The following is a 25747-nucleotide window of genomic DNA, read 5'->3' as shown; positions in this document are numbered from 1 at the left end:
CGAGCAGGAGATGTAAGAAGAATATGAGGTCAAGAGGAAAGCACATAAAACAGATTCAGAGGTGATGATGGAATAAGTTACCACAAAATATTAAAAACTGTTGAAGCTGGGTAAAGGCATAGTTCAGGCTTGTAATACTATGATTTTTACTTCTTAAAAAATCTAGTTTTAAATTCCTATAATTTTTTTTTATAAATGAAGCAGTGAACGGGTATCTCAACATATGGGTAAGAGTTGCTCTCAAGTTGGTAGATGGTAATAATCAGTAGCTATAGAGTGAGGGCTGCCATTGTTAGCCAGAAATGAAGATTCTACCAAGGCTGCACTAAAACCTTTCTGTCTCAAATGTCCATCTTAAGGGACTCGGCTTTTATGAAAGAGGAGGTACTGAGGGACCAAAGGCAGGAGATATACTTTGTAGATTAGCTAGCCTATGCTAGTGAGAATAAGTCGGTTTCCCTGGTGTCTTCCTGGCTAGTAGGTGGCTCCTCAGCCTCTTTCTCTGTAGGAGGAAATCCCAGACACAGAAAAACAGCTTCCAGGAAGTCACTTTTAATTTTAAAGGGGCTCTGTTTCATCATGTGTCTCAAAATAGCAAGGTTTGTTTTACAGAACTTTGGAGAAAGAGGAGAATATCAATACTTTCCTCCTGACACTGGAGTTTTGAGGTATGGCTGAATTAGTTCCCTAATTGAAGAAGGCTAGAAAGGAAGTGATGCCATTCAGGGATGACCAGTTTCAACTAAGGCAAAGAAGTGAAGAGAGTTAATGAAGAGATTGAGGATTTGGAGGAATTTTCATATGTGTCTTAATTTATAAGTATTTTTCTTTTAAAGAACAAATAATTAGAACTGTTTTCCTCACAAGATTATTGGAGGATTTATGGTCCCATATTTTTAGGGCTAATATATAATTTGTACTATAACTTTGCAAATTTAGTATCATTTTATTTATACAGATTTTAGTAAAAACCACTTGGACAGGTACACATTATTACTTAGGCTATTTTTCATGTGAGCTCAATTTTTGAATCCAAGAATAATCAATTAATGAGTATTGTGATTTACAACTAGAGATAGGTAGTAGTAGTGCAAACTGAGGAATGACTGTGACTTCACAAAATATTTCAAAGGAAGAAAAAAAGGATGTGGAAGCATTTTTAAAAAGCGTAACCTCAAATATTAACAGTCATTCTTTTTGGGGAGTAAGAATAAGAATTTGTAAAATTAGTACCATCATATCATTTATATAACTTAAAAATTGATATTTAAAGATATTTTAAACTAGGAATAAACTATTGTTTATTGTCAAAACTTGTTTTTACATTTAAGGATCATCAGTGGGAAGCAGTCACTGTGCCTGAAGAAAAAGTACAAATGTACAGCATTGAAGGTACATTGAAGTATTGTCATTTATAGTTTTCTTCTTGATTCTTATCTTCTGGAATAGAACTGTATCTTCTTTGGGATAACACAGTAGAATAATGGGAACAAAATTAACATTTTCAGATGTTCACATACATAAAGTCATCAAATTTCCTACTCCACATTTCCCTCTAATCACCCAGCTCCTTCCTGTACTTATTCCCTTTTCTATATAGTCTAGAACCCATGATCAATCAGTCTGACCCCTTGCTTGTTGATATTTTCAAGGTTCTTATATTTTTATCTCATTTGCTTGATTAAATCCAAGCATCTAGTTTCTCTACTCCTTTAAGTGGAATTGTGTAATGCTGCTGGATAAAATCATGTAATTTGGCAGACTGGTGTCCTTACAAATTCAGATATTAAGACATATTTCAGTCATTTCAGTGAATATTTAGTGTTCTCTGATTTTTATTTGCATCTCCCTAAAGTCCAATGTTGTTGAGTACTTTTCAGGAGTAATAATTTTTATTGGAATATCTTTTTTTCTTTCTTTTTTTTTTAAAGAGAGAGTGAGAGAGGGAGAGAGAGAAAGAATTTTAATATTTATTTTTTAGTTATCAGCGGATACAACATCTTTGTATGTGGTGCTGAGGATCGAACCCGGGCCGCACGCATGCCAGGCAAGCGCGCTACCGCTTAAGCCACATCCCAGCCCCTCTTTTTTTCTTTTTAGTGCATTATAGTTCTACATAAGAGTGGGGCTCATTTTGACATATTCGTAAGTGCATAAAACAACATTTTAAGTTGTATATATATATATAAATGTATGTATATATATATAAAGCCAGTTGACAAAAACAATAAATAGAAGGAAGACCAGTAAGAGTAGAGGAAATAGAGTAGAAGAAGCAGGAAGAGGGAAGAGAGGAGAGGAAATGGAATTACTAGAGATTGGAATGTAATAAATCATATTACATGCTTGCATGAATACATCAAAAGGAACTTCATTATTTCATAAAAAAATCAATAAAACGTTAAAAATAACAAAAATGAAAAAAAAATCATGTTTTAATGTATCAGAGTGCTATGGATGTGACAAGAAAAACCTTCAAGCATTTCCCATAGGAACATTTCACCACTCTGATTGTAGGCTTAGGAAGAAAAACTCTGCTAGAGCCAAAATATTACCAGCAAATATTTCACTGATCAGTTGGGCCTGGAGTAACAGACAACTCAGAGACTTTACCACTGTAGAATGCTATAAATATAGTATGTTACAGTATGCTTATTTTAGTTCTTTTGGGTAAATACCATGGAGTGGGATAGTTGGGTCATACAATGGTTTCATATCTTTTGAGAAATCTCCATACTGCTTTCCAAAGTGGTTGTACTAATTTGGAGTCCCATCAACAATGCATGAATGTATCTTTCCCCCCACATTCTCACCAGCATTTATTATTTATATTCTTTTGATGATTGCCATCCTAATGGAATGAGATTAAATCTCAATATTCCATGATTGCTAGGGATGTTGAACATTTTTTGTTGGTCATTTGTATTTCTTTTGAGAATTGTCTGTAATTATATATACAAGACCCAAAGAAAACTCAACCCAAAGACTTCTAGAGTTGATAAGCAAATTCAGAAAAGTAGCAGGATAGAGATTAAAAGAGAAAAATCAGTAGCTGTCCTATATTCAAATAATGAATTTTCTTAGAAGGAAATCAGGCAAACTATTCCATTCAACCCTGCCCCCCTTTTAAAAAAAATAGCTGGGAGTAATCTAACCAAGGAGTTGAAAAACTATAATGAAAACTAGAAAAACCCAAGAAAGAAATTGAAGAAGACACAAGAAGATGGAAAAATCTCCCATGTTGTTGGAGAGGCAGAATTAATATTGCCAAAATGAACTTATTACCAAAAGCACTATACATATTCAATATATTCCTCATCAAAATACCAATAGCAAATTACAGAACTAGAAAAAACTTTCCTAAAATTCATTTGGAAGAATGAAAGGCCCAGAATAGCCAAAGCAGTACTAAGCAAGAAAAGGATTACTGGAGACATCACAATACCTGATCTTAAATTATACTACCGAGCAATAGTGATAAAAACAGCATGGTATTGTCATCAGTGGAATAGACTAGAAGACACAGACAAATCAACAAAGATATAGTCATCTGATACTTGCCAAAAGAGCCAAAAATGTATGTTGGATAGAAGTATCCGGTTTTCCCATCAGCATTTATTTAAAAGGCTATCTATATGTAGAGGAATGAAACTAGATTCCTATCCCTTAACCTGCACAAAAGTCAACTCAAGTGGTTCAAAGATCTTGGAATTAAGAAACTTTTCAATCGCTAGAATAAAACAGGGTCAGCACTTCACCTTATCGGTACAGTCATTGACTTCCTTATCAAGACCCCTAAAACTCAAGTAATAAAACCCAAGAATCAATAAGTGGGATGGCATCAAATTTAAAGGCTTATGTACAACAAAGGAAACTTATAAGTATATGAAGAGAGAACTTACAGAATGGGAGAGAAATATTTTCCAGCTATTCTTCTGACAGAGTATTAATATCCAGAATATATTTAAAAGTCAAAAAAATCTTAACACTGATAATAACGCAATCAACAAATGGGCAAAAGAACTAAACATATGAGTTTTAATTTTTTTCCTATTATTTTCTAGGAGGATAATTTACCACATATTACTGCCACAATTTACTACATCTTACTCAAATGGAAGTCTCTAACTTTGAACTTCAGATTCTCTCACAGCTACTTGGCAGTCCTCCATATCTATAGTGACTTTTTTTTCTGGTTCTCTAACAGCAGCTATTTACATCTTTATAAACTTAAGCTGGGTTCCCCCCCCTGCTTTCTTTTATTATGATGTGGTAACCCAGAAACACATGATTATTTTCAGGTAAGAAAGCCTAGAGATTTTAACTTCTTAGACCCTCAGTCTTCAAACATCTTTCTATCCTTCTTAAAAAAAAAAAAAAAAAAAAAACTCTTCTGTAGCCAGGTGCAGTAGCACACCCCTATAATCCCAGTAACTTGGGAAGCTGAGAGAGGAGGATCACAAGTTTGAGGCCAACTTCAGCAACTTAGTGAGACCCTGTCTCAAAATAAAAAGGGCTGGGGATGTAACTCAGTAGTAAGGTATTCCTGGGTTCAATCCCCAATACCCTCACCCACTACAAGAAAACAAAAACAAAAGCAAAAAGAAAAAAATAACTGCTGTAAATGGAAGACGTATATCTACTCTTGTGAAAGACTAATTTCTCTGAGTTCTCCATTCACATTTTTCAGTTATTTGCTCCATCAATTCATATTTCTTATATCTTCTTCCTCATTTCTCTTTTTTCAGCATACAAAAGGTGTCACATGTCTACATCTTAAAATAAAAAGCCATGTCATCTTCAGCTCTTTTCCCATTCATAGCCTTTGTTGTACATAAGCATTTAAATTTGATGCCATCCCACTTACTAACTTCTGTTCTTAATATATTCTGTTGTATCAAGAACTCCACTGAAATTTTTTCATTATCAAGATAATAATTAACTCATAATTTTAAAAAATGTGAGTCAGTCCTCATACTGACTCACATTTGACAATGTTGGCCACAACTTTTTTTAAAATATTTTTTTCTTATTTCTCAGCTGACTCTAGATACAGATATAATGCTTTTCTACTTGGATATTTTCACAAATACCCATGTATGAAACTGAGCTCATTATCATACTTTCAAAAGCTCCTCCTTCATTTCCTGTCTTAATAAATGGTTTGATAATCATCTAGTTTTGCCAAATATGGAAGTCATTCTTGACTGTTTCCTCTGTTTCCATGATCATTCATTTTTACTTAACATCTTTTGAATGTATTCTCAGTCCCTTTGTCCCATGTTTGATTAATGTGAAGTATTGATTCATGAGGATATTTTTATATAAAAATTAGGTATATATTTTTTAAAAGATTTTTCTAAATGACTTTGCAGGATAAAAGCATATTAACATATTCATGTAACTATAGTATGCTGGAATACCATCCATTGAATTTGATACATTAATAAAGTTCTGATATGTTGATATACATAAATATTTAAATTTTATAGCAAACAATGTAACAGGAAGTCTTTTGGAATCTCAGTAATATTGCTAACAAATTAAAAAACAAAGCAAGCCACAAACATATTCCAGGCAATTGATGCAAGTACCAGAAATTTCATGTAAGTAATCAATGAAATGTAAAAAATACCAATGAATTTCTGTATAGGCAGTTACCATATAAGTACACAAATCTTTGTACAGACCAGGTGTGAAATCATTCAGCAAAATCAGATTTGAAGTAATTCTCATATTTTTGTGCCACAAAAGCAAATATTACATTTAAGTTCCCGGCAAACTACAGAAAAAATGCATTATCAGAAGGATAAAACAATTAGCAAAAATATTTTATTAAGATTACAAATGTTTTAATCTTGATCATGGAAACATGAAACATTATCATCTTAAAAGCCACCTAAATTTCATCTCTGAAACCTAAAAAATTGTTACTGTTGCGCATGACTGTTTTTAAACCACCATAACTCCTTGAGTTAGAAACTATGTCACCGCTATCTTCAATCTATTAATAATTTGTACCATCAAAGGGTGAATTACTGTGGAAGTTTCACAACATATACGTGCAAAAGGACTTAAAACATTTTCTGCTTCAGCAAACTTCTTCACAATCAGAAAATTTCATAACCCATAGGGTTATTTCGTTTCTTTAGGCAGATCATGGGGTGGCCTACAGAGCTTTTTCTGAAGCAGAAATTCCATATTTTGTTTTGGTTCTTCTACCTTCGCATGTTTTCTTCCTGCTCAAAAGTGTATTCTGTGGGCAGGTATGGAGATTTCTCAGCCAACAGTAGCAGCCCTACCATAGGTAGGATAGGAGCAGTGGTGGTCCCTGGGCTGGGGCTTAGTCCATAATATAGGCAAATTAATCAGGTGCCAGGTGATTTGTATTTAACTTTTCTGGGGAGTTAAGTGGAGTACTGCTTATAAAATGGCACTTACAATATTTTTGCTGGATTTAAAAATTTGTTGAGCATAAGATATTTGGGGGAGATATCCTATTGATACTTATCAAATGGTATTTGTAACATTTATGTAAGTATATAACAACTATATTTAATAGAAATGTTTGAATAAATGCTTATGCATAGAAATTTAGTACTTATTAAAGTTATTTTCTTTGTTGACCTTTTTAAAAGTTAATAAAATGGCTTTCTCAAATGTATTATGAATATTTTGTTAAGAATTTCTTAGAGGAGGCTGAGGATGTGGCTCAAGTGGTAGTGTGCTCACCTAGCATGCGTGAGGCACTGGGTTTGATTCTCAGCACCACATAAAAATAAAATAAAGATATTGTGTCCACCTAAAACTAAAAAATAAATATTAAAAAAAAAGAGTTTCTTAGAGTCCAGAACTATTCTATGCTCTATTTCATTAGTTATGACATTACCAAGTAATTTATAGATCTAGGACACTATGACACTGAAAGATAAATTGACTTATTTACATAGATAGGTAGTGCCAGAATTGATTAAACACTTTTTCAGTTTTAGAAGTTTTAAGTTTGATTGAATTAATTTAAATTAATATGCTGTATGTTTTTCTTATTTATAGTATACTTACAGAGTGATATAGAAATTAATATAAATTGTGATTTGTTTGCAGTGATAGAATCAAAGAAGCTACTGACTGTAATTCTGAAAAATATAGTAAAAATTGGTAAAAGAGAAGGGAAGGAATTGCTTTTGTATTTTGATGTATCATTGGAAATCACTAATGTGACTCAAAAAATTTTTGGTGCTGATAAATATAAGGTAAGTTTTTAAACTCTTTAAATATTTATTATGTTCATAATTCTGGAAACCCAGTTTGGGGCTAAAAGTTCCATTGCTATTTTTTCCCATTCTACATTTCTTAAAATGACATGTAGTTCTTTAAAATTGTACTGTGGAATAGCCATCACCTAATATCCTTTGAGATGTCTATTAGAAAATATCTCAGATGACAGAATTAGCAGCAACTGCTTAGAACATTATTGAATTCCTACCATGTGTTTAAAAGTGAAATGAAACAAAGCACTTCAAGATATTAAGCATTGTAAGAATTGTACCAATGATACCTCAGAAGAAGTAATTAGTCTAGAGAAAATGAATTATATATGGAAACTGAAGAAAGAGAATGATTATAAGAGGTTTGAAGGTAAGGCATTATTGTGGAGTTGGGCCTTGAATGGGCTTCAGAGTTAAAGAGAAGGATTTGGATAAGATGCTTTCCAGGATTATGGAAGACATTTTAAGCCAAATATTATTTAATGAGAATTTAAGGTGACAATTCATCTTAAATGAATTGGGGGAGATATCCTGTTGAAAACTTTAGATAGTGCAGAAGATTTATGTTGAAAGATAATAGGATATATTGGTGAGGAACCCTTGTAGAGGGAACAAAATGGTAAGACAAGGTTACTAGGAAGTAATTGAAGTGTTCTGAGGAAGGGTATTTATATATATGAGAAAAGGAAATTTTGGTAATTTGGAAGAATACAGATAGGAAATAATTGCATTAAATGGAAAGAAAATGACATTACTTTGAATTGAATTTTAGGAATTTGCCAGAAAACAAGGTATTTCAGTTGCCAAAACATCTGTGCATATACTTTTTGATGCAAGTGGATCACAGGTATATCTCTGACTTAATTTATTTTTATCACTAGGCAAAGTTTAAGAGTAAACAATAATAGCAATAAAGTTGACAATAGGTGAATATCTAAAAAAACACATATTATCTCAATATAAACGGAACTCTAATAAAATGTATATGATTTGTATAAAGTTACTAATGAAAATTTCATTACAAAGATTACAGCATTATTGATAAACACCACTTTTAGTAACTTTGTAAATTAGAAATATGTGTTCTTCCACTAAAGGCAAAACTTGTTTGCAAATGAATATTTAGTTGAGTCACTTTGTAAAAATTGGTTTATGGATAAAAGAGGGAAAGAGTTGACATTTGTAAATGTGAAGTGAGTAGGAGATTTATTAAAATTTTATTAAAACACAGTTTTGAGAACTTTATGGGTTACAGTTTTAAAATAGTTTTTTTCTACATTCTCTACCAAGATTCTAGTGCCAGAAAGTCAGTTCTCACCAGTAGAAGAAGAACTTAGTAGTTTAAAAGAAAAATCTAATCCTCAAAAGGAATTTGCTAAGCCTCCAAAATACATCAAAAATAGTAACCAAGGAAATGGGAAAAATAGTCAGCTCGAGGTAAATATGGTGTCAAAATAGTTGTTTATAGAACTGCATAAGTCAAATCATTGTTATAATAAGTACAAAAAAACCCCTAGCTTGCATTTATATATTATTGGCCTTGATAAATGACAATTCAGTTTCCTCCCACGTTTTGCAAATGCAAACACAAGAAGATAATATTTTGGCTGATTATGTATATGTGTAGGGTTAGTTGTTAGAACAGGTTTACTATGGAATTAGCACTCTAATTCTTTTCCTACTTCTGCTCCATCAAAGAAACTTTCTCTCCCTCCACCTTTTTATAGATTTTTCTCTAAAAGCTTACTACCTACCCAGTGTTCTAAACATTTTACGGCTCTCTTGCAGAGCTTCTTTCATACACATAATTTAAGCTTTTAAATTATGTCCAGACTTGTCCTCAAAGTTCTATCAGTGCATCTATATTCTTTGTTCTAAGATTTCCTCTTGTCTCTATCTTCAAGTCATTTCTAAAGTCTAATCTTAATTTTTGCTCAAATCATATCTGCCTCCACACCTCAATAACACTACTGTTAATTTTTCTGGAGATAGCCTTGATGCTGGCATCTTTTCCCCACATATCTAGAGCCAAGATGGTGATGACTGTCCTTTCATAGTGTCTCTCACATCCTTCCTTCATTCTGTTACTCACCTCACTCAGTACACCTAGGTTAACGTAGTAGCCTCCTAATTGGTTGTTGACACTATTGCTTCATCCTCTAAGCTATCCCTGCTATGCTAGTGAATTTGTTGTTAAATATCTGTGTTCTGACAGCACTCTTTTGCTCAAAAAACTTTATCTCACTGACTCGATAGATTTTGATTTAGTTCTATAGACCTGCAATCACATCGTTTGTTCCTTTAAAAAAAAAAAAAACCTTTATTCATCTAAAACATACTTATATTTGCAAGTCTTAGTTCATTTTTCTTTCTTCTTGAAACTTTTTTTTATTTCAGATTTTATTAATCTTATCTTTAGTCAACTATGACTCTCCACAGGCTTTTCCATACATTTTTGCATGTTTGTTACTCAGTACTTTCTTCTATGGTGTTATGTCTTCAACTAAATGAAAAATGACATCTTTTATTTCTTCAGTATATAAGTTCAATATATCAATATTTCAGTTCTCATTCAATATATCACAAAAACAGTAATTTCTTTAAGAAGAATCTACTGGTTCCAAAGCTGCTTTTCTGGTTAATATTAAAATTCCTTTTCCTCCTTTATTTTCTACACTTAACCCACATCCCACATATATACCTATTCACTGCTCCATGGTTTATTTTCCCCTCTGATTTAAGGGACTGTTCCTTGAAAAAAAGAAAGAAAAAAACAGCTGTCCTATGCTTCCGTATGGTATGTTACTTTATGTGGTGCCCTCAGAAACTCTGAATCCCTGTAGTCCCCACTTTTGCTTATCTACTTCTGGTACTCTTATAAATCATTCACTCTGGGATGATGTAGAAAAATACAAATCCTTGTTGAAGCCTCTTCTACGTGCCACCAAATCTCTAAATTCCTATAGTGGCTTATTTCAAAGGCATTTTGGTTTCCACAGATTATTAATTCCAGTTTCAAAATTGTGTGAAAGTTTTAAAGAATGCTTAACATTATGAAAGCATTTAAAAATAATTTTACATAAGTACGTACATAAGTACAAACATAATCCTCATAAAATAGAAGAGGAAATTGCAAGTCAATGGTTAGCTAGATAAACTTAAAATCAGTAAAATATTTTCAGTTTGTACATGAAGGCACTATATTGTATACATCTAGATATTTAATAAATATTAAACAGTATTTCTGATTTGTTTTGATTACTTATGCAATACCAAATATGGATAAAACCTTGTGGTCAGCCTGAAACACAGAAATTTCTGAATATTGTCTTATTTTTAAAAAGCATCGTATGCATGTTATGAGTAAAATTGTAGGATATTTAATTTCAGAGAGAATGTATGTTTATTGTGGTTGTTTCTCATGGTTTAAGCTAACTACTCCTAGCAAAAGAAAAATGTCTGAAGCATCAATGATTGTTCCTGGTGCAGATAGATACACTGTGAGAAGTCCAGTACTTTTAATCAACACATGTAAGTTTTATAATCTGAAAATATTTTTTTAACAAGTATTATATTTCAAAGGACAAAATATTTAATTCCAGGAAATTTTGACATCATTTTCCTGAAGAGACATAAAATTGATAAAAATATGAATCACAAATGTCTTCTAGTGGGAAGAAAGATATAATGAGTATTGAGATATAAACATTTTTCAAAATATTAATATCCAGCATTAATAATTTATCATAATTTAAACAGGAGGCAGCATAACATAATGGTTAATACATTGAATTAATCATACTGTTTGGCTCTTCCTGTACCCCAGTGTGTATTTTGTAAGATTATTTTCTAGCTAAATTTAGAACCACTGTCTTTTTTGTGATACAGAATCAAAGTGTCTGTCTCATCAAGATTAGAAGATTAAATAAAAATCATCATTCAAAAAGGAATATTTATTAAATATTTAGACAATGCTTGGCATATACTAAGAGTTATAAATTTAGAAAAAAATGATACTTTGTGCTAATGGTTTCAAACAAAGTCTGTCTTCCTGACAATTTAATATTGACTTTCCATTCCCCAAATCTGCTGGGCAATTGCCTAATGTATGACAAATTTCTCAAACTTAATAAGTCCAAAATTAAGTCTATCTTACTTTACACTCTGACATTTTTTTCTCCACTTCTTGATAAGTGGCATCCATGTCCACTTATTCTTCTAAACCGGAAACCTGAAAACTGGTTTCCAAGAACCTCCCTTTCTTATCTAAAAAGTACCTCAGTACAAAAAAAAAAAAAAAAAAACTCTCACCATCCTTTGTCCTCCTTTAGCAACACCACGAAGAAGAAGAATTAAACCACCACTGCAAATGATAAGTTCAGCAGAAAAAACTGCTCTTTCTAAAACATCAGAAAATGGAGTGGATAATGCTGTATCCCTTAAACCTAGACCATCAGAAGGAATAAATAGGAGAGATAATACAGACAAAGTAAGTACACTTTGGGTATTTTTTAAATTGTTTTCAGATTATCATAGAAATATATATTGAGCTGACTTCTCTTATAACCAGTATATTTTTCTAGATATCATTTATTATCCTTTAAAATAGGTTTCTTCTAGAGTATGACTCATTTACTATGCTTGCTATAAGACTTATTAACATCTGTTCACTATAATTGCAGCTTTTACACTGTTAGGAGAAAAGGTCTTTCTATTATTATTTAAGAGTTTGTGATACAAGTTAACGTCTGCTATGGAGAAGGCTTTAGTGGGTACAGAAATGTGAGATCCAAATGGACTCTGTATTTATGTATTTCAAAGTCTCTCATGGTTAATAAGATAATCACAACACATTGTAAGCATCATCAGATGTACATAGAAGTTTCCATAACAGCCATTGAAAAGGCTAACCAATATAGCTGGAAGAGAGGGTGAAAATCAGCAGAGACCTTTTAAGGAAATATTGAGGGAGGGTGAATTAATTTTTGAATTACCAGTAAAAGTTAGTCCCATGAATATTGAAAACAAGGGCATTCATTCCAGGTTATTGAAGGGACAGGAATAGGGAATGGATAAGGAAAAAAAATGGTTTCTTGGAGAAACAAAAGTTTGTAGATGAGGAACACTTAATGGGTTTTTATTTTCTTCTGGAGTATGAACATGGTAAATTTCTCCTGGGATCTGTTGAAGCAGGGGTCAGGAACAAGTAAAGATTTAAAAATAGCTCCTAAGAGTTAAGGGGGAAACTTGAGAATATGTCCAAGTGTTAGGCAAGGTTCAGTTTAAATTTAAGACTGAATTTGATCATTGTTAGTGAATACAATACATTTATGAACATACATTAGTTCATAAAATGTGAGCAATAGTCTCAAAGCATAGTAGTCTTCATGCTAAAATTTTAAAAAAGAGCACTTGGTGGATTTTTTAAAACTTTAAATGGGTGTTTGTGGGAAATAAAGAGTATAAGTGTTGAAGAGAGAAAAAATAGTAAAACTAATGGCTTAAATTATTGAGCTAAGTATTTTTTAATAAGGGTATTATTTTTTAATTGTTTGCCATGGTCCTGAATATTGTAAATGATCGGTATTGTAGCTAGAATTGCACTTACATATTTCAGGAGAACCCTCTTCACTGTGACACCCAAAAATGTACCTGCATATTTTTACAGCTGTTTCCAAATATAGAAAATCATTGGCTAAATTAGGTAGAAAAGATTGCTAAGGCAAGGTAAAATATCTTGGGATATCTTGGGTATATTTTCTGAAAGTGATAGCAAATTTTAATTTTATCTTCATGAAGTATGATTCTGTGGCTATGGAAAGAGGAAAGCTTAATGCAGACAAAAACTTACCTGGGCAGGGGCCAAAATTTTAAAATAATTTAATACTTCATAATTTCCAAGTTCTCTACATACTTTAGTGAAAAGACAGAAGAGATATAGCCTGTGAAATCAACAACAGGAGATTTGCCATGGAGGTTCTAGAGATTGTCAATAATAGATGAGAATTATTACTCTAGCTATGGATGGGATTAGAAAATTTGTAGGATCTTCTGCCTCCTTGTCTGCAATGAAAGATAGTTTCTTGTGTTTCAGAATAGGTAATATTCTAGAATGAGCATAACATTTATGAAATATATGCACTGTCCAACTTTCATAGCAAGACAGATTTACTTTTTCAAATCTTAATACTCTTGATGTTTTTAAAGTTTTCATATGTCTTAATTAAAGTTTACATTAATATGTGTCCTGTGTTTGTAGCATATTAAAACTGCTAAAGTTGTGGAAAAGACAGAAAAGAAGGACATTGAATTCCCAAACCAAAATTTCAGTAAGTTCGTTTTGGTTTAATTTAAGTTGCTTTAAAATATAGAGAGAGCTGGGTATAGTGGCGCATTCCGGTCATCCCAATGACTTGGGAGGTTGACACAGGTAGTTCACAAGTTCAAAGCCAGCCTCAGCAACTTATGAGACCTTGTCTCAAAATGAAAAAAAAAAAGAGCTTGGGGTATTGCTTAATGGTTAAGTACCCCTGGGTTCAGTTCCTGGTACCTAAATGAATAAACAACAGAGATGAACTCCAGGACATTGTTCCTGAATCACAGGCAGTGGCAACAATAGATAAACCTGTGTAAATGAGAAAATCCATCAAATCATGTAATATATATTGTTATTTTTAGATGAATATAACAGATTTGAGAAATGTAATATTTGTTATAGCATTGATCTTGTTCAGTTATTTAGCCCCACTGACTTTCATTGAGTTGAAAAAGAAAAAAATTATAATGAGTGTGTTTTGGTATATGCCAGGAACTTTTGAGGTTGCACAGAAATAGAAGAAAATTTCTGTTTCCATTAAATTGGGGCCTGAGGGCTGGGGTTTTGGCTCATAGGTAGAGCACTTGCCTAGCATGTGTGAGGCACTGGATTTGATCCTCGGCACCACACAAAGTAAAATAAAGACATTGTATCCACCTATAACTAAAAAATAAATAAATAAAAATTGGGGTTTGAGATGGAGGAAGCAAGAGATCAGTATCCAAATTTGTGGATCTTTATGGAATTCTACACTAACCCCCATTAGACTCTTCCCAACTATATGAAAAATGAAAATATCATTTTTGTTTTATTTAGATGAACTCCAGGACATTGTTTCTGAATCACAGGCAGTGGGAAAAATAGATAAACCTGTGTAAGTATGAGAAAATCCATCAAATCATTTAGTATATAATGTTATTTTTAGATGAATATAACAGATTTGAGAAATGTAATATGTAATATTAGTCAAAGCATTAATCTTACTCAGTTATTATAAAAGTACAATGGGAAATGGTCTATACTTATTTCCATATTAACCAACATAACTCTTTTCAAGTTGACAGATTTTAAAAGGATGAGATTTTTTAAATGTAATGTATGAATGTGAAAAAATTTAACTTGGTTTAAATACACAATAGAATGTATGAAAAGTGAGATATATTTAGGTGGATATTCAAGTAGTTGGAGTAGTAGTACTTTTCTAATTTTTTAATCAGACAGTTATAAATTTTAATTTTTGTCCTGTCTTACGAAATTATTTTCATGTTTAAACAGACTGTTTTCAATAAACATTGACTAAATAAAAGTCAAGGTCTTAAGAGTCGTATGCTAGTTTTTTGTAATATAGTAAGCAAATGAATTTATTTTCTAGGCTGCCTGGTGTTTTAGACAACATCTGTGAAAATAAAATGAACTCGAAATGGGCATGTTGGACACCTGTAGCAACTATTAAACTATGTGATAACCAAAGAGTCGATACTTTTTCAGGAGAAACATTCAGTCAAGGTGAAACATAGCTTTGTATGCATGTGGTGGTAGTACAAAGAAATAATAACTTCCTTGGATGTCTAACAAGTATTTGGGGTTTTAACAAATTTTAATTATTTCCAGGCACAATGGCACACACCTATAATCCCAGCTACTCAATAGGCTAAGGCAGGAAGATTGCAAGTTTGAGGCCAGCCTTGGCAATTTAGTGAGACCCTGTCTCAAAATAAAAAAGGAGCTCGGATGTATCTCAATGGTAGAGCATACCTGGGTTCAATTCCCATTACTGCAAAAAATAAAAAAATATTATAAATTTATGCATTTTATTTAAGAATTAATTTCTCGTCTTTCCATTAGATATTGATATCAACAAGCAATATACTAAACAAAAATCATCTTCTATATCTGATGATGATTCTGAAGAAACAGAAAATGTAAAATATACGAAAGAAATAGTGGAGCCTAACAAAATATACAAAGCAGAAGAATTGTGCAAAAGAAACAATCAACAACAAAATCATCCACAGTATTCAGAGCAGAAGAATACTGAAAATACCAAGCAGAGTGACTGGCACGTTGAATCTGAAACAACTTTTAAGTCAGTTCTTCTAAATAAGACAATTGAAGAATCTCTGATCTATAGGAAGAAATACATATTGTCAAAAGATGTGAATCCTGCTATTTGTGATAAAAGCCCTTCTCCTAGAAAAAATGTGAAAAGTCAGAGAAAATCAGGGAAAGCAGTGACTTTGGAACTTAATTCCTGGGAATTGAAAGAAAAACAAATGGTGAGCTTTCAGTGAGTTTTGATGTCTTCATACCAATAAGGTGCCTACTTAATTACATCAGAAAGTGAAAGTTGATTGCTGCATATTTAATGTGTGTAATGCCTTATTCTTTGATTGAATGTATAAACCCTGAGAGTAGGTTTCCCCTTATCCTCCTTACTCATTTCTCCCTAATCCAGCCCTGATAGAACAGTATTTGATCCATATTTCTCCCTAATCCCAGCTCTGATAGATCAGTATTTGACCCATGCAGACATGTGTAGAATAAATGAACCCTGAAGTTTCTATCTCTTCTCTTTGGGTTCCTCCCATTCTCTCCTTTTGAATACACATACCAAGCAATTCTTTCTTCGTTTTTATAAATGGTTTTTTCCGCTATAACTAACCTACCAAAGAGTAGGGCTTGTGTTTATTCAGCCTTTGTTTTTCTGCATGTCCTATATTACACATATTAGCATCTTAAACACTTCTTGGATGAACGCATTAAATCTTTACAAGGGTTTGCAGGAAATGATGTAAATAACTTAGAGACTGTCTTCTGCAATTGTTGCTCAGTCTTTTTTTTTTTTAATTTTTTATTGTTGGTTGTTCAAAACATTACAAATTTCTTGACATATCATATTCCACACTTTGATTCAAGTGGGTTATGAACTCCCACCTTCACCCCATACACAGATTGCAGAATCACATCAGTTACACATCCATTGATTTACATATTGCCATACTAGTGTCTGTTGTGCTCCGCTGCCTTTCCCATCCTCCACCATCCCCCCTCCCCACCTCTCCCCTCCCCTCCCCTCCTCTCTCTCTACCCGCTCCACTGTATAACCCTGAGGGTCTCCTTCCATTTCCATGCAATTTCCCTTCTCTCTCCCTTTCCCTCCCCCCTCTCATCCCTGTTAAATGTTAATCTTCTTCTCCTGCTCTTCTTCCCTACTCTGATCTTAGTTACTCTCCTTATATCAAAGAAGACATTTGGCATTTGTTTTTTAGGGATTGGCTAGCTTCACTTAGCATAATCTGCTCTAATGCCATCCATTTCCCTGCAAATTCTATGATTTTGTCATTTTTTAATGCAGAGTAATACTCCATTGTGTATAAATGCCACATTTTTTTTATCCATTCGTCTATTGAAGGGCATCTAGGTTGGTTCCACAGCCTTGCTATTGTGAATTGTGCTGCTATGAACATCGATGTAGCAGTGTCCCTGTAGCATGCTCTTTTTAGGTCTTTAGGGAATAGACCAAGAAGGGGAATAGCTGGGTCAAATGGTGGCTCCATTCCCAGCTTTCCAAGAAATCTCCATACTGCTTTCCAAATTGGCTGCACCAATCTGCAGTCCCACCAGCAATGTACAAGTGTACCCTTTTCCCCACATCCTCGCCAGCACTTGTTGTTGTTTGACTTCATAATGGCTGCCAATCTTACTGGAGTGAGATGGTATCTTAGGGTGGTTTTGATTTGCATTTCTCTGACAGCTAGAGATGGTGAGCATTTTTTCATGTACTTGTTGATTGACTGTATGTCCTCCTCTGAGAAGTGTCTGTTCAGGTCCTTGGCCCATTTGTTGATTGGGTTGTTTGTTCTCTTATTGTCTAATTTTTTGAGTTCTTTGTATACTCTGGATATTAGGGCTCTATCTGAAGTGTGAGGAGTAAAGATTTGTTCCCAGGGTGTAGGCTCCCTATTTACCTCTCTTATTGTTTCTTTTGCTGAGAAAAAACTTTTTAGTTTGAGTAAGTCCCATTTGTTGATTCTAGTTATTAACTTTTGTGCTATGGGTGTCCTATTGAGGAATTTGGAGCCCGACCCCACCGACTGTAGATCGTAGCCAACTTTTTCTTCTATCAGACGGCGCGTCTCTGATTTGATATCAAGCTCCTTGATCCATTTTGAATTCACTTTTGTGCATGGCGAGAGAAAGGGATTCAGTTTCATTTTGTTGCATATGGATTTCCAGTTTTCCCAGCACCATTTGTTGAAGATGCTATCCTTCCTCCATTGCATGCTTTTAGCCCCTTTATCAAATATAAGATAGTTGTAGTTTTGTGGATTGGTTTCTGTGTCCTCTATTCTGTACCATTGGTCCACCTGCCTGTTTTGGTACCAGTACCATGCTGTTTTTGTTACTATTGCTCTGTAGTATAGTTTGAAGTCTGGTATCGCTATACCGCCTGATTCACACTTCCTGCTTAGCATTGTTTTTGCTATTCTGGGTCTTTTATTTTTCCATATGAATTTCATGATTGCTTTCTCTATTTCTACAAGAAATGCCTTTGGGATTTTGATTGGCATTGCATTAAACCTATAGAGAACTTTTGGTAATATCGCCATTTTGATGATGTTAGTTCTGCCTATCCATGAACAGGGTATATTTTTCCATCTTCTAAGATCTTCTTCTATTTCTCTCTTTAGGGTTCTGTAGTTTTCATTGTATAAGTCTTTCACCTCTTTTGTTAGGTTGATTCCCAAGTATTTTTTTTTTTTTTGAGGATATTGTGAATGGAGTGGTTGTCCTCATTTCCATTTCAGAGGATTTGTCGCTGATATACAGGAATGCCTTTGATTTATGCGTGTTGATTTTAAATCCTGCCACTTTGCTGAATTCATTTATTAGCTCTAATAGTTTCTTTGTAGAGCCTTTTGGGTCTGCTAGGTATAGAATCATGTCAACTGCAAATAGTGATAATTTAAGTTCTTCTTTTCCTATTTTTATGGCTTTAATTTCTTTCGTCTGTCTAATTGCTCTGGCCAGTGTTTCGAGAACTATGTTGAACAGAAGTGGTGAGAGAGGGCATCCCTGTCTTGTTCCAGATTTTAGAGGGAATGCCTTCAGTTTTTCTCCATTCAGAATGATGCTAGCCTGAGGCTTAGCATAGATTGCTTTTACAATATTGAGGTATGTTCCTGTTATCCCTAGTTTTTCTAGAGTTTTGAACATAAAGGGATGCTGTACTTTGTCGAATGCTTTTTCCGCATCTATCGAGATGATCATATGGTTCTTATTTTTAAGTCTATTGATGTGGTGAATAACATTTATTGATTTCCGTATATTGAACCAGCCTTGCATCCCAGGGATGAATCCTACTTGATCATGGTGCACAATTTTTTTGATATGTTTTTGTATCCGATTCGCCAGAATTTTATTGAGGATTTTTGCATCTAGGTTCATTAGAGATATTGGTCTGTAGTTTTCTTTCTTTGAAGTGTCTTTGTCTGGTTTAGGTATCAGGGTGATGTTGGCCTCATAGAATGAATTTGGAAGTTCTCCCTCTTTTTCTATTTCCTGAAGTAGCTTGAAAAGTATTGGTATTAGTTCCTCTTTAAAGGTTTTGTAAAACTCTGCTGTATACCCATCCGGTCCTGGGCTTTTCTTAGTTGGTAGTCTTTTGATGGTTTCTTCTATTTCCTCAATTGATATTGGTCTGTTTAGGTTGTCTATATCCTCCTGACTCAATCTGGGCAGATCATATGACTTAAGAAATTTATCGATGGCTTCACTATCTTCTAATTTATTGGAGTATAAGGATTCAAAATAATTTTTGAAATCTTCTGTATATCTGAAGTGTCTGTTGTGATATTGCCTTTTTCATCCCGTATGCTAGTAATTTGAGTTCTCTCTCTTCTTCTCTTCCCTAGCATCGCTAAGGGTCTGTCGATTTTGTTTATTTTTTCAAAGAACCAACTTTTAGTTTTGTCAATTTTTTCAATTGTTTCTTTTGTTTCGATTTCATTAATTTCAGCTCTGATTTTAATTATTTCTTGCCTTCTACTTCTTTTGCTGTTGTTTTGCTCTTCTTTTTCAAGGATTTTGAGATGAAGTATGAGATCATTTATTTGTTGGTTTTTTCTTTTTTTAAGGAATGAACTCCAAGCAATGAATTTTCCTCTTAGAACTGCTTTCAGTGTGTCCCATAGATTCCGATATGTTGTGTCTGTGTTTTCATTTATCTCTAAGAATTTTTTAATTTCCTCCTTGATGTCTTCTATAACCCATTGATCATTCAGTAACCTATTGTTCATTCTCCAAGTGATGTATGCTTTTTCCTTCCTTCTTTTATCGTTGATTTTCAGTTTCATTCCATTATGATCAGATAAGATGCATGGTATTATCTCTACTCCTTTATATTGTCTAAGAGTTTCCCTGTGACATAATATATGATCTATTTTTGAGAAGGATCCATGTGCTGCTGAGAAAAAAGTGTAACTGCTTGATGTTGGGTGGTATACTCTATATATGTCAATTAAGTCTAGGTTATTAATTGTGTTATTGAGTTCTATAGTTTCCTTATTCAACTTTTGTTTGGAAGATCTGTCCAGTGGCGAGAGAGGTGTGTTGAAGTCTCCCATGATTTTTATATGGTGGTCTATTAGACTCTTGAATTTGAGAAGAGTTTCTTTGACGAACGTAGCTGCACCATTGTTTGGGGCATAAATATTTATGATTGTTATGTCTTGTTGGTGTATGGTTCCCTTAAGCAGTATGTAGTGTCCCTCTTTATCCCTTTTGATTAACTTTGGCTTGAAATCTATTTTATTTGATATGAGTATGGACACACCTGCTTGTTTCCGAAGTCCATATGAGTGATATGATTTTTCCCAACCTTTCACCTTCAGCCTATGTATGTCTTTTCCTATCAAATGCGTCTCCTATAGGCAGCATATTGTTGGGTCTTGTTTTGTGATCCATTCTACTAGCCTGTGTCTCTTAATTGGTGAGTTTAAGCCATTAACATTTAGGGTTATTATTGAGATATGGGTTGTTCTTCCAGCCATATTTGTTTATTTCTGTTACTAAACATGGTTTGTTTTCCTCTTTGATTATTTTCCCCCCCTTTACTGTCCTACCTCCCACTGTTGGTTTTCATTGTTATTTTCCATTTCCTCTTCCTGTAATGTTTTGGCGAGGATGTTTTGAAGAGATGGTTTTCTAGCTGCGAATTCTTTAAACTTTTGTTTATCGTGGAAGGTTTTAATTTCATCCTCCATCCTGAAGCTTAATTTCGCTGGATACACAATTCTTGGTTGGAACCCATTTTCTTTCAGTGTTTGAAATATGTTATTCCAGGATCTTCTAGCTTTCAGAGTCTGTGTTGAAAGGTCAGCTGTTATCCTGATTGGCTTACCCCTAAATGTAATCTGCTTCCTTGTAGCTTTTAAAATTCTCTCCTTATTCTGTATGTTGGGCATCTTCATTATAATGTGTCTAGGTGTGGATCTCTTATGATTTTGCACATTCGGCGTCCTGTAGGCTTCTAGGATTTGGGATTCTGTCTCATTCTTCAAGTCTGGGAAATTTTCTCGTATTATTTCATTGAATAGACCGCTCATTCCTTTAGTTTGGAGCTCTGTACCTTCCTGTATCCCAATGACTCTTAAGTTTGGTCTCTTAATGTTATCCCATATTTCTTGGATGTTCTGCTCATGGTTTCTTAACAGTCTTGCTGAGCTGTCTATGTTCTTTTCCAGTTGAAATACTTTGTCTTCATTGTCTGATGTTCTATCTTCTAAGTGTTCTACTCTGCTGGTAGTATTCTCCATTGAGTTTTTAAGTTGGTTTATTGCTTCCTGCATTTCTAGGATTTCTGTTTGTTTGTTTTTTATAACCTCTATCTCCCTGTATAGTTGATCCTTTGCTTCCTGGATTTGTTTGCATAATTCATTGTCGAAGTGATCTTTCATTGTCTGATTTTGCTGTCTAATGTCTTCCTTGATACTCCAGATCATCTGAAGCATGTATATCCTGAATTCTTTATCTGACATTCCATCTGCTGCAGCTGTTACCTCTTCTAATGTTGCGTTGACCTGCATTGCTTGTGGTCCTTTCTTTCCTTGTCTTTTCATACTGCTTGCGTATCTTTCCTGCAGGCGCGGGCGGCGGCTCTGCTCTCTCCTTATTCCAATTGGGGTGTCGCGACTACCACGCCGGCAGGTCACTGGGCCTGTTCTGGGCGCTGGCGGCGGCTCTGTTCTGCCCCTACTCCAATTGGGGTGACGAGTGTACCACGCCAGCAGGCCACCGGGCCTGATCCGCCGGTCGGTTGCAGGTTTGCCTACCCTGCAGGCGCGGGCGGCGGCTCTACTCTGCCCCTACTCCAAATGGGGTGACGTGTCTGTCCTACCGGCAGGCCACTGGCCTGTCCCGCTGGTCGGTCGCAGATCTGCCCACCTTTCGGGCACGGGTGTTGGCTCTGCTCTGCCCCTACTCCAATTGGGGTGTCGTGGCTACCCCGCCTGCAGGTCGCTGGGCCTGTTCCTGGCATGGGCGGCGACTCTGCTCTGCCCCTACTGCAATTAGGGTGGTGTATGTACCACGCCGGCAGGCTCCTGGGCCTGATCCGCCGGTCTGTCGCAGGTCTGCCTACCTTGCAGGCCCGGGCGGCAGATCTGCCCTGTCCCTCCTACCACGCCTGCGGACCCCTGGGCCTAATCTGCAGGTTGGTCACAGGTCTGCTCACCCTGCGGGCACGGGTGGCGGTTCCGCTCCGCCCCCACTCCAATTGGGTTCACGTGACCACCACACCGGCAGGGCCTGATCCGGGCGTGGGCGAAGGATCTGCTCTGCCCCTACTCCAGTTGGGGTGATGTGTGTACCACGCTGGCAGGCCACTGGGCTGACCCGCCAGTCTGTCACAGGTCTGTTTACCTTGCAAGCGCGGGTGGCGGCTCTGCCCTGCCCCTCCTACGACGCCCGTGTACCACTGGGTCGCGGGTCTGCCCACCTTGTGGGCGCGGGTGGCGGCTCCGCTCCGCCCCCTCTCCAATTGGGGTCACGCGGTCACCACGCTGGCGAGCTGCTGGGCCTGCTCCGGGCGCTGGCGGCGGCCTGGCTCCTCTCCTCTGGCTCGACGACAAATCGAGGAGACTCGGGTGTCTGTGCCTCACCCCCCCTACCAGGAGACTGTTTCTGTCGCCGCTGGTATTGATGAAGTTCTCTCCTCCGCCGCTTTCTGATGACATCAGATCTCTGCCATGTTGGTATTCTGTGCGAATGGCAGCTTTTCGTTCCCCTTGCCGGGCAACCAAAGCAACGGGTGAGTCCTGACCGGCCCTCAGCAGGACCCGGACCGAGAAGCAGTTTCCGCGGACTCCTAGCCCTGGGCCAGGGCAGTTCCGGGAGCCGGAACTCTGCCGCTCTGTGCTCGGTGTATGCTCCAATAAGAGTAGGCTCCACGAAGCAGCCCCCGCGGGCTCAGTTCCGGGAGCCGGAACTCGGCCGTTTGGTGCTTGGTGTATGCTCTGATAGGAGCAGGGTCCAAGAAGCCTTTTGCTCATTCTTATTGGAGCCCCAGCTTTATTTTTCAGACTAAATCATCTAAGTATTACATCTCCAACACAGTTTAAACTACTCTGCATCACACTTACACAGAAGAAAATTTTACTTTTTGTAAAAGTTGTCATGACTTTTTGTAATTGCTATCAAGATAGAGATTAAGGAAAATTTTTTTAACACAATTTGCTTTTTGCTATTCCTATGATAAGTTTTTTTTAGGTTTAGATTTTCATTTATCCTCTGAAAATACTACTAATACCTGAGTTGTCAGATTTCTGGAGTCAATGTAAAATGTTTATACCTTGTGATTTAGACATTATTTAATTTGTTGACAGCCTCCTTTAAAAAATTTTTTTTAACCTACAATCTACTTTTCATGTTTAATTTGTGTGCTTTCTTCCATATATTCCTTTGGGCTTTTGGGGGGTTTTTTGTTTTGTTTTTTTGTTTGTTTGTTTTTTTTTTTTTTTGATTCCTAGTATGGTGTTCTTTTCTCTTTAGACTCTTAGCTGCTATTTAGTTCCCTCAATCTCAGAGGAAGTAAGATTCCAACTGTCCAAACACAGTTATGTCCTTCAATTTTAATTTGAAACTTTTTTTTGGTGGAGTAAGTGTATTAGAAACATTTCACAAAATTTTCCTGATATAGTTATTTCTTTTTTATGGAAGTGCAGAAACTTAATCCTCTATTCTAAGCTGTGGTATGATATTTTAAAAATCTATTTGCTGTTTTCAGAGGTTCTCGTCATTTCTTCGTACTTTATGTATCACTACACAATATTTCCTGCCAGTTTAATGGATCACTCTAAAGTAATCATCAGTCTGACTTTGCCTTCCTACTTAGTATATCACAGAGTAAATCTCTGTAGTTCAGATTTCCCACCCTGGCTCTAATGATATTGAAAGTTCTGAAATCACACTATTTTTTTTTTGAGGTTACAGACAGATTTATTTAGGAAAGCAAGGATACATTCAAGAGAGAATGGGGGCTACTCTGACCTTCCAGTTCCTCTTCAATTATTTCTACAGCTTATCTAGGCCAGGGTATCACCATACGTAGGCTCTGCTTGCCATCTCCTTAACAGAAGGGATGAAGAGGAGGTGACCTTGACACATACACCCCTCACAGCTACTCTGTGACAAGAGCAGGATCTGCTGGTGGAAAGGGAGCATCAGCTAGCTACCCCTTGGTCTGGGGACCGTAGCTAGGGACTGGACAGGAGGACTGAATTCAGGGTGGAGTTGCACAGTTTTGTACCAGTTTTTCTAGCCTTTGTTTTGAACTTGGTGTTGCTTTTTTTCAAGTAAGGGTGAGTGTGGACCACCCAGGACAAGGGCTGAGAGCGTGGCTGGGTTGCTGGGGAGTTCATGTTTGCACTTCCAACATTCATGGGCATTCCCTGTGTTCCCACAGCTCCTGGGCCCTCCTCTTTGGGGACTTGGACTTTTTAATTTTGCTTTCTGCACCTCCAAATTCCTATCTCACTACTATGTGGGAGGGACTAGGTTACCATGGAACAAAAGACAGGACCTTAAAGAGAGAAGCAAGTCCTAACAGCGTGGCCAGCAATCCAGTCAGGGCCTGTAGGGGGACAATGTGAACAGAGAAGGGACTGAACCCAATTTGAAGGGGACTCAGGGGAAGACAGCCCCTCTGTAACCACCCACACTCCAGTTGAATCCAACTACCTTCCATTCTTATATGCACCGGGCTGTGTTCTCTCCCCGGGAGGGGACGGGACACGACATATCCCTGAACACTCCTCCCCACCACCCTGTGACAAATTCCTCTGTTCTGACCTTCCCCACCTGGTTGAGCTCTGTCCTCCTCTGCAAAACCACTCCTGAAGCAGAGTTGACCCCTGCCTGAGCCCCTCCAGCCCTGCAGAAACCTCATCCCAACGTCCATTTCATCCTCACACTATACTTCTTGAGATTATCAGCATGAAGACATGGTTTACTCGTCTTAATAAAAAATACAGTAAAAATAAGCCTCCTTTAATAAGTAATAAATTATCATGTACTATACATGACACATGATAATTTATTACTTATTTATAAAAGCATATGGACTTCAAAATGGTTAAAAAGTTTATTATGCCTATATTGCTACAATTTAAAAAACTCCAAATACCTTTTATTTAGAAAAAAAAAGTAAATATAAAATCAGGAGACCTTATATCTTTAAGAGTATTGTTAGAATTTTAAAATTATTCTGATACTTTTTTTAAAGTTAATAGACTTTGTTAGAAGAGTTTCACATTTACAGAAAAAAATGAGTGGAATGTAAAGAGACTTATCATATTTTCCCTTATCCATTTCCCATATTAACATCTTGCATTTAAGTCATGTATTTGTTAGAATTGATGAATCATTATCGAAACATTATGATTATTAACTAAAGTCCATTATTAACTAAAGTTCAATCTCTGTTGTATATTCTGTGGGCTTTGATAAATATGTGATAACATGTATACACTGTTACAGTATCATACAAAATCGTTTCATTGCCTTTCCACCAGCAGATCCTGCCTTAAAATTCCCATGCTGCACTTATTCATTTCTCCTGCCAAAATCCTGGGAAACCACTATTCTTTTTACTACATCCATAGCT

The 25747-nt window shown here is 35.7% G+C and overlaps 1 protein-coding gene across 1 annotated transcript in view; it reads left to right on the top strand.

Moving 5' to 3' along the window:
* The window catches only part of Sycp2 (synaptonemal complex protein 2), a 77982-nt gene that overhangs the window by 11990 nt on the left and 40245 nt on the right, over window positions 1–25747 (top strand). Inside the window, 10 exon segments of the mRNA XM_058575408.1 lie at window positions 1332–1392; window positions 7105–7253; window positions 8041–8115; window positions 8559–8705; window positions 10700–10799; window positions 11600–11757; window positions 13528–13597; window positions 13840–13897; window positions 14957–15090; window positions 15430–15860. Of these exon segments, the coding sequence (XP_058431391.1) occupies window positions 1332–1392; window positions 7105–7253; window positions 8041–8115; window positions 8559–8705; window positions 10700–10799; window positions 11600–11757; window positions 13528–13597; window positions 13840–13897; window positions 14957–15090; window positions 15430–15860 (1383 nt within the window).

The sequence above is a fragment of the Marmota monax genome, unplaced genomic scaffold (genome assembly GCF_021218885.2).
Source record: "Marmota monax isolate L192 unplaced genomic scaffold, Marmota_monax_Labrador192_F-V1.1 WCK01_AAM20220418_F8-fsc00014, whole genome shotgun sequence".
Lineage (NCBI taxonomy): Eukaryota > Metazoa > Chordata > Mammalia > Rodentia > Sciuridae > Marmota > Marmota monax.
Note: the sequence above shows the minus strand (reverse complement) of the source record. Positions and strands in the feature narration are given on the sequence as shown.